At 41.2% G+C, this 9,938-nt stretch overlaps 3 protein-coding genes across 3 annotated transcripts in view; 2 read left to right on the top strand and 1 right to left on the bottom strand.

Annotated features, from left to right (window-relative positions):
- dmac2l (distal membrane arm assembly component 2 like) overlaps window positions 1–419 on the bottom strand; it is a 2,918-nt gene extending 2,499 nt beyond the window's left edge. Inside the window, exon 1 of the mRNA XM_020622967.1 lies at window positions 343–419. The gene's annotated coding sequence lies outside the window, so the exon portion shown is untranslated. The remainder of the gene's footprint in view (window positions 1–342) is intronic.
- Window positions 420–462: 43 nt separating this feature from the next.
- l2hgdh (L-2-hydroxyglutarate dehydrogenase) lies at window positions 463–7,358 on the top strand. The gene is made up of 10 exons (XM_020622944.1): window positions 463–719; window positions 2,029–2,144; window positions 3,257–3,408; window positions 4,121–4,252; window positions 4,331–4,493; window positions 4,598–4,632; window positions 4,716–4,883; window positions 5,177–5,334; window positions 5,597–5,728; window positions 6,020–7,358. The coding sequence occupies exons 1-10, from the start codon at window positions 634–636 to the stop codon at window positions 6,213–6,215; spliced, it is 1,338 nt and encodes a 445-aa protein (XP_020478600.1). The 5' UTR covers window positions 463–633; the 3' UTR covers window positions 6,216–7,358.
- Window positions 7,359–7,605: 247 nt separating this feature from the next.
- sos2 (son of sevenless homolog 2 (Drosophila)) overlaps window positions 7,606–9,938 on the top strand; it is a 33,635-nt gene continuing 31,302 nt past the window's right edge. The window contains 2 exon segments of the mRNA XM_020622915.1: window positions 7,606–7,670; window positions 8,325–8,506. Coding sequence (XP_020478571.1) covers window positions 8,423–8,506 — 84 coding nt within the window. The 5' untranslated portion in view covers window positions 7,606–7,670; window positions 8,325–8,422.

Genomic DNA, 9,938 nt, shown 5'->3' with positions numbered 1-9,938 from the left:
CCCTACTTGTGGAGCATAACCACTGACTACATTCAACATTACCCCTTCAGTTTCCAACTTCAAACTGATCACCCTGTCTGACACTCTTTTCACCTCTAAAACATTCCTCACGAGCTCTTTCTCTGTCATTGTGCCAACGTTAAGAGTCCCTATTCTCAGACCTATAGTCCTGCCTTTCCTCTTCTCTTTCTTTCTACGAATCCTTCTGCCTCCTTTCCTTCTTCGACCAAATGAATCAAGACTAGGCTCAGTTATTGGATCTGAATTAGAAAAAAATATCAGATTTTGTTCAACAAACCAAAGAAAATACGAAACAGGAAAAGCATATAAAAAATAACCCACCTGCCCTCTTAACAGATCGGTTTGTTTACGTTTGGGATGCGTCCATTGTTGAAACCTTTGACCTCGAGACGTAATATAAAAAAACGTGCCGTTCCATTGGCTGGTTGGAGTACGTGCAGACGTTGCGAGGGGCGTGGCCACTTGTTTACTCTCAGAGTAGTGCTTCTGCAGGTGGGCTAGCGAACAGCGGTGACAACAGGAGGAGGAAACACTAAACAAAATACAGTTACATTTGTCTGACAGTTATACAATGAAGAAACGGTTCTGATGTGCTTTTAAAACGCCCTGGCAATGATCCGGATACTGAGCAGTGCATCTTTTAAAGCTGTTGGGACAGCGAAACTGCTAAAGGACATCACAAACAGGCAGCTGCACGGGTAAGAATGACTGTGAGGAGTTCTACTTCTTTGAATAACTCATGCTTTAGACAGATACTGTAAGTTAAGAAATGAGCAGATAAGCGGATGTCTGCTTAAACAACTAACAGTTAATGGCTCCTAGTTATTGCAAAGGACATTCAGCTCCGAGGACTAGATTGCATTACAGTTCTGCTCACTGCATAGCCCCGATGTGCACACATCACCGCAATGCTTACGCATACAAAACATTTCTATCCACACTGTGCCTCCTGATCTACACCTGCCCAATCCACGTTGTATGCATTTAAGATAAGATAATCTTTTATTGTCGTTGTAACACTTACAACGAGGTTTTAGTGTGACCTCCAGTGCAGCAATGGAAAAACATAAAATGAAATAAAAACATAACGAAAAAACCGAAATGAACAGGTGTCCAGCAGCCACTTAGTAGTTTTGTGTGAAGGCAGTATGTGTTACCTACAGACTACAGGCTACTTTGGGGGCATGGCATGCAGTGTCTGTAGCAGTGACGCTCTCTAGTCTATATTGTGAAATACTGATGTTGTAATTTGAACGCATTGATTCATAACACATAGGTAACCTCGCCAGTTTATTAAACGAGACCAGCAAATTATCAGTTTGATCACAGTCATTTTGCCACTGTAATAAATGGTGTTGAGGTTTATGAGCAGCTCTACGGGTTTCCACATGTTCTGGTAGTCTGGAATGCAGACCAGAGAAGTTAAAGCTCCTGAAGCAAAGTTGTACATCTTAGCACATTTTCTGCAGGAGTTTATGAATGGTGACCCACCTGTAGTTCAGCTGAAGTGAATGGTGATGTCACTAAGCACCTTTTTCCTTGATCTGCTTTATTGGTTCCTCCCTGTGTGGAGTATTACAGCACTTTACCTGGTCCCATATAATTCACTATGAAAACAAGCTGTTTTCTGTTCCCCGTGTCCTGTACCTCTGTGAGTGCACAGATTTAAAATGGTCTTTGAGCTTAAACACTGTGTTCTTCTGACTTTTGCAGATGCTTAATTATGTGAAACCCAGTGGTGGACTGGGAACAAGTTGGACATACTGGAACTGCATCCAGTAGTCTGTCTTAATTAGGTTTATTAATGGATTTACTTGTTAGTGACATTTCTTTGTAGTTACAAATAGCCTGTTAACTGTGCCAGGGCTTCTCCTACTTATCAGTTTCAAAGGTCTGTTGGTGGCTGAAGATGGACATTGAACTTTTGCAACCTGTAAAACCAGTTGTTTATGAGTAACCATCTTAAATTTACATTGCCCACGACCTTGCCTCCTGTCTGTCTTTCAGCACATATGATGTGGCCGTGGTGGGTGCCGGCATCGTGGGCTTGGCCACAGCCAGAGAGCTCATTCTGCGACATCCGTCCCTCAGCTTCATCCTGCTGGAGAAAGAAAAAGAGCTTGGTAGGTGGAGGTTTGAAAGCGGTTGTGGTGAAGGAAGACACGTTCTTGAGACCAAAATGTGATTGATGCAGTTACACTGAGTATTTTGAAAGTGACTGATTGATTGCTGTTGGCTCTGTAGTCCAGGGCTAAGTGCCAAGTTTCAGCTCTGATTGAGTGTTACTGGGTGAATAGTCCTAGTATTGATCAGGGTAGAGACCTAATGTTGACCCACTGAACTCCATCAGCCCAATAATCACACAATTATTGTTTCCTTAAAAATCCAGTGTACTGCATTACATAAACAAAACAAATTAAAATGTCAGATATTTTTTCAGAGGCTACACTAATTATTGCAGTTCTCAAAGAAAATTGATAGCATTAAAAATATAAATGGAAGACCTCACTGAATATAATATTTCCTGTTGGTTCTGAGCACTGTTGAATAAACAGCTATAATGTTTTAATTGGTAAGTTTCTGATGTGTGCATTTGCCATTTTTACAGAGCCAAACTAGCTGCTTGCCCTCCATTTTCAGTTTTGATGCTAAGCTAAGCTAACCGTCTCCTGCGCGTTGCTTCATATTTGCTATATAGATCTAAAAGTGGTATTGATCCTCTTATCTCTCCTCCCAAAAATGTTTTCTTTATGATTGAAAAATTCAGAGATTGTGTTTTTTAACCATTTTTCCATGATTCTATGATTGTTAAAGCTATAGCATGTAACTTTTTTCAAATAATTTTGCTGTAGAAATCTGCTCCAAAACCCATCTTAATGTGGACAGGAGCTGTTGAAGCCTCCTGTGACCCAGACTCACTGAACAGCACTGGCAACAGTGCAGAGATATTAGCTTCTAAAGGTTTTGAGCGGGACTGACCTCTCTAACCAATCAGAGATTTTTCAGTTATTTCTGCTTGATTAGTAAGTTTTGTTGCGTTCTCAACAAATATCTGAAGAGCTGGTCAGAGCAGGGGGAGCATTGCAGATCATAGTAGAGTATAGTGGAGCAGGGATAGCTGGGTGGATCGATTTGGAGTTTCATGTTAGCACTACCTTAGGTTACATACTGTAGCTTTAATAAAACCTTTTACTTCTTCTTCTTGTTCTTCAACTGTCTTTGTGTTGCTCATCAGCTGTACACCAGAGTGGGCACAACAGTGGAGTCATTCACAGCGGGATCTACTACACACCGGGGTCGCTGAAGGCCCGTCTGTGTGTGCGAGGAGCCAATTTAGCCTACGAGTACTGTGAGAAGAAAGGGATCCCTTACAAGAGATGTGGAAAGGTCTGCCTCAGTGTTTTACCCAGATAAGACATGATACAGCATGTTTACCTCGGATGACTGGGGTTTACAAGACACATCTATATATTACATTACTACATGCATGCGATACAGACATTGTGAAGATTTTTAATACAACAGGGCATTGTCATTTTCCTACCTCATTACAGATAAATAAATCTAGACAAAGAGAATCCACAGAAGCTGAATTTTGCTTGGTTGTGACTCGAGATTTAGTGACTTGGCTACAACACCTCATACTGTACAACCATACAGGTACAGGGCTGGGTATTCTTTTCATTCTAGTGGTAATGTACCTGTTTTGTGCTGATAACAAAAACACTATTATCTCTTCCATGTTCTGAACAAAGCACTGATCAAAAGCCAAAGATCTCAAATGATGAATTTTGTCTCAACAAAAACAGCTATAAGATCTTTGCCTAAATGAAATTCAGCCTAAAGACAAAAAGCTCTAAAATGACCAAAGTTATGATTGAACTGTCTTATTAAACAGGTAAAAAAGACAAAAAAATCTGAGCCAAGCACTTGATGCCAGACTTAGGTTCCTGACAGTGACACAGGCACATTTCAGCTGGTACCAATAAAACACTGAGACTTGATACCCAGTCCGATATGAGTTCTGTAAATACCTGTCATGTGGATCATTGCATTGTGTCTCTCTCAGTATTGATCAAAGGTATTTCTACACTGGCAGCTTATTGTGGCTGTGGAGCAGGAAGAGATATCGAGACTGAATGCTCTGTACGAGCGCGGCATGAAGAACAACGTGCGTGACCTCAGTATTGTTGATGCCAAGGGAATACGAGAACGAGAGCCGTACTGCAGGGTAAAAGACTAGAGGACACTGTTTGGATCAGTACAATAGAAGAGATAGCAGCGAACATTTATGTTACACACTTTTCAGGGTCTAATGGCCTTGGATTCGCCCTACACTGGCATTGTGGATTGGAGGATGGTCGCTCTCAGGTACGGCACAGACTTTGAGGAGGCAGGCGGCACAGTGGTAACCGAATATGAAGTCAGTGACATTTCCATGGTCACAGAGAGCCCAGCTGGGAGCACAGAAGGTAACAAACAGGTTCTGTACACCATATTTAAATGAGCTGTAGTAACTTTAGGCACACCTTAATATATACATATATATATGTCTTTCTTTAAATTCTGTTTGCAGGAATGAAATACCCAATCACAGTCAGAAGCAAAAAGGTAACACCCTTACAATTAAAAGCATGATCATGTTGAGACAGTGTTCTGTTATTTGCAGTGCTTGCACTGTACTGTTTAAACAGGGCAATGAGGTGCAGTGCCGGTACGTCTTGACCTGTGGGGGCCTATACTCAGACCGCCTGTCGCAGATATCCGGATGCAGTCCAGAGCCACGGATCGTCCCCTTCAGAGGAGATTATTTGGTCCTGAAGCCAGAGAAAAATTATCTGGTGAAGGGAAATGTCTACCCTGTAAGTCTGCTAAAGAACTAAAGATCCTACTTTTTAAACAGTGTAATCTACATAGAGCTGCAAGAAAAAGTAATGGCATTGCTTGCAATTTCTGGCATTCTGCATAAATTGGTCGTGAAATGTGATCTGATTCTCACCAAAGTCACAAATATCAACAAACACAATATTTCTAATCTGATAAAACACAAACAGTCGTGATTTCTGGAGCTATTATGTTCTTATATGTTGAAGTATCAGTGGAGCGCCTCTGTTATTAAATGGATTTAAACAATGCATACTTTATATTTTTATAGGTCCCTGACCCTCGTTTTCCTTTCCTTGGGGTCCACTTCACCCCACGGATGGATGGAAGTATTTGGCTCGGCCCCAATGCAATTCTCGCCTTCAAAAGGGAAGGATACAAAATGTACGACTTCAACATACGAGACTTTGCAGATGCACTGTCATTCAGGTACAACATCATATTTTCTCTGTTATCACTTTGTTCTTTATGTAGTTTTTGGGAACTGTAAAATTTCTGTGTATATTATGATTAATATTATAAAGGATTACAAAGAATATCTTAATGGAAACACTGCAGTAGCATAGCAAATCGCAGAGTAATACACTAGCATTCACATACTGTAGGTTCTGAAATCACATAATTACAGTGTAATTGTTGCATGGGAGGTGGTTCACACTGAATATTTGATCTTTTTCTTTTTATGCTGCAGGGGCCTCCAGAAACTTGTGATGAGGAACATAATGTATGGGATTGGAGAAATGTATAGAGGGTTTTTTATTGGTGCACAGGTTAAAATCCTGCAGAAGTACATACCTGAACTCTCACCGAGTGACGTGCTCAGGTAGACGTAAGACTTAAAATGCATGTATTTTATAAAACTACAGCGTCTTTTTTGCTCTTTCAAGTAGTCGGTTTTGCTTACAACCACCATCAAGTGACATTTCGAGCAAATATGTCCCTTTTACTTTATATCAGTGAATGTCCTGGTTTATATAAGTACTTAGCTGATTGCTAGGTGCATTTAACTCTAGAGACAAAATGATGCAGTTAATTTAACTACTGACTATCATTTTTTAGCATAATAGTATAATTGACAAGTATTTCCTTTAACCTGGGTTGTTTTCCTCTTTAGGGGTCCTGCAGGAGTTCGAGCTCAGGCTCTTGACCGAAACGGCAACCTAGTGGATGACTTTGTTTTTGATGGAGGGGTTGGGGATGTGGGTAGTCGGGTGCTCCACGTGCGTAACGCCCCCTCGCCAGCGGCCACCTCCTCCCTTGCAATCGCTGAGATGATTGCAGACGAGTTGGAGTGCCGCTTTTCCCTGTAGAAAAATGGCAGAAGGAAAAAGAAAACTAAATAATCCAGCTTGAGGTCATTGAAACTACAGTGTAGTATCAAGCTGTCACTACCTCAGTATCACTGTCATTGAGACATTTTTATTACAGGTTGAGTTCTAATTTAGGGGGAGAGAGTTTTATATCTTTGACTTAATTACATTTTTTAGGCAATTTTTACTTAGAAGTGCTATTACAGGTAACAATGTCTTTAGTCCACCACATAAAGTAAAAAAAATAATATTTTTCTACGCTACATTTCTGTTTAAGAAGAAGAGACATCATGAGTGGAAAGAAGATTTTATCATACTGTTTAACATTAAATAGGAATATAGAAACATTTGACAGAATGTGAACTTTTCAGTTGGGTATTTTTGGACTATCGTTCTGGCATGGAATTTAAGGATAATCACCTTTATTTGGCCAAGTATGTTACATACACTAGGAATTTGTTTCTGGTACAGAACTGAGGCAGTGGAAAGAAACGGTTCATGTAACGCACAGTTATAACTACAGAATGCAGAATGGTTGTGCTTGCTTGATTTGACCATTCTCATCACTGGACAGTGTTGTCTGCCAAAATAAAAAGATTGTGAAATGATATCAAGATTAAATAAATAATTTGTCTTGTGTTATACTTAAATTAATGCAAAGTGGGCATACTTTTGTTTTGTGTGTTTGTGGGGAGATGATCTCGTATAATTCTGCTACAGTTTTCTCTTTGTTCACATAACTGAAGGAGCTTCACATATGGCTAAAGGTGTCCAGATCTATCAAATTAGTCTCAGTTGTAGTTATTGCTTCCCTCTTATTTAAAGAGATTAATGCTAAAGGATTTTTTTATTGTAGACACATTTTTAAATAGCAAATGTGCCAAAAGTATGTTTAAATATAGACTGGTTATCCTTGTATATACACTACCCGTTGGACTGAATGGGAAAGTGTCCAAACGTTTTGTAGTGATAAAAGCATTGCCTATCGTCCAATTCCTGAATTAAGCATTTAAAATAATTCGTCCACCAGGAGGCGGAATCTCAGCAACAAACTCTTTATGAGCTGCGATGTAAGCACAAATATGTCTCAAATAGAGGATGATGTTAAACCGTTTCTTAATGTTTGAACTATTAATATTTGTAATGGTATAAAATAAACAGGCTTTTTGCATAAACGTCATCTGTTTGTCTAATAAATGCCAGCAGCAATGTTTGGACCCTTCTCAGAAAGAAACACGATGGTCGGTAATTAAAGGTTGACTTTCTATCATATCTGTATTTTAAAAATTATGTTTAGCATTTATCATGTGGCTACATTATGCATCTTCTCTGAAATGAGACAGAAGTCCAGCCTTGTTTTCTCTGTCCAATAAAATGTGGAATTACGCAGCGTGCGTGCCTAAGAGCGGACGCGCGGCGCACGGAGCAGCAGCAGACGGACAGGCAGCGGAGCTGGTACGAACATCCTCGACTTCACAAACCAAAAACACCTCGACTGCTCTTCAGTTGCTCTGCTCATAGATATGCCTCGGACTGATCGCTGTTTTTGGGGGATTTACGTTGGATTTAGCGTTCGATCGCTGCGGAGAAGATGATTAGATGTGAAGTAAACAGCGCAGAAGAAAGTGTGCCTTGTTTGGAGCTGAACGGGTCGTGTGCCACAACATAAAACTCAGCGCATCAAGGCCAGCAGCAGTCTGTAGCAGTAGTTAGCTCGTCGGCTAACGCTAGCCTGCTAACGTTACAGGTGTTTAGGAAGCAAATAACCAAACGTAACTTGTAACTGTAGTTAGCTGCAACAAGCTGGGCTCCCATGTCGTGACTTAACACTGTACTCACTGTGCCTGTTACAAGCCTTGTAGTAATAGCCAGGTAGCAAGTTTAACACTTAGCAACATTGTTATTAGCCATTAGCCTGTTAGTTAGGCGCTGCCCCGTGTTTATAGCAGCAGGCTATTCTCACTAGCCACCGAGCTAGCGAGTTAACTTTGTAGCTACATGTGCTTCTTTTATTTTGAAGCTAATTTATCCGCTGTTTAGCCTGAGTCGACCCCAGACTCAGCGTGCTTTGGTGACGCGCTTCATATTTGCGAGCTGACTTTTTCCTAGTGCCTGCCTTGGACTGACCCACCCACAAGGACTATCTATCCGGGGCCGATGCTGACAGTTCAGCCCGGATCACGGCAACGCCAGGAGCCGCTACAGCGATGCAGCCCCAGCAGATATACGACTTTTCAAGTGACGAGAACAATCACAAATGGAGAGGCCTCTTCGTGCAAGCTTTACGGAAGGTAACGCTGGTTTTCCTTCACCAACTAACCCTCACCAATTCTCCTCAGAAACACGCACAGTAGATGAAATGTCTTTTCACACTGGAGGCGTATTTATCGTACGTGAATACATTTTGAACCAATATTCTGTCAATGAACTCAAGCACATCAACGTCAGAATATCGCTGAGCCGAAAGCGGCGTTTGTTTTTTGCCCCAAGGTCGATTTTTTTTTCCTCAACTTTTTGCCGGAGGCAGGAACATGGGACCAATCACGACGCAGCTCGTTGCAACATTGTTACCGTAAGCCCATAGTGCACCCGCCAGCTAAACCTGTCTGATTTATTTATTAAAGTGGTATGTCGTATATATTTGACCCCAGACACACAGCTCGGCTCTATTCCGGGTCAATCGGGTCATTGTAATTGCTCTTCTGCCTCTTAAAGTGCTGTGGCAGCAGCAACAACTCCTCACATTGTCCCACGGCCATCCTGCAGTAGGTCCAAAAATGGCCACGGAACACTTTCAACCACTGCACCAAGCAGTGCAACTTTCCAAGTTGCGTTGTTGACCAATATAGGACGAACTCCTTGTATTTAGCAGAATCAATACCTGCAGGGCACCATCGCTTGATGTGGACTTTTAGAACTTCACATTCCATAATCGCGTGGCGTTTGGCGTGAATATATGTGGTGCGTTTAAATCACCTCCGGAAAAAGAAATCGCTATTTCAGATCGTTTATTCGCGGAGCTCCGTATGTGAAAAGACCTTAATTTGTGCAAGACACGGGGCACTGGTTTCACCTGCATGTACACAATCTGTTGTCCCAAGTATTCATTATTGGTATTCATTTATAGTATTATTATTATGAGCAGTGCAAGCAAAACTTCAAATGTAACCCACAGCAATTGTTCCTGAGAACCTGATTAATTAAAAGTATTGCATGTTTTGTTGCTGATTAATCATTACTTTAGAGTTTTTGCCAGTATTGAAACTGCTGTCCTCATCTTTTGTGGCTGTAAACGTGCCTACGCTGTGATTAAGGCTTTCTCCTGGTTCCCTATAATGACTTTTGCCCACCGAGCAGTGCAAGAAGTTGTTCCATTTTGGCCACTTTTTACAGTAACGTGATGTACTGGCTGTATTATTAACTCACAGGGTGCCAGGGTTCCCTGAAGTTAAACACCAGTCCTGGAGTTGCTCCTCTGCAGCTGAAAGCTACTGTCAAACGTTGATTTGACATGTGTGTTGCTGACAGCCTTTTTATTTGTTTTTCATTTGGTCTAACAGCAGGATGTGTCGTCTTTGCAGAGCAGACCTTCTGCAGCTGTTTCATTCTACGTATTGTCAAATTTCCCTCCGTTTTACCAAAGAAGTGCAGCTTCATTCTGGGAAACCTAATTGAAGCTTTCATACTGGAAGAAGTTTCAATTTTAATGTCTTTGGTCAGCAG

This window comes from Monopterus albus, unplaced genomic scaffold, assembly GCF_001952655.1.
Source record: "Monopterus albus unplaced genomic scaffold, M_albus_1.0 scaffold290.1, whole genome shotgun sequence".
Lineage (NCBI taxonomy): Eukaryota > Metazoa > Chordata > Actinopteri > Synbranchiformes > Synbranchidae > Monopterus > Monopterus albus.
The sequence above is the reverse complement of the archived record's forward strand: the minus strand, read 5'-3'. Positions and strand labels throughout refer to the sequence as shown.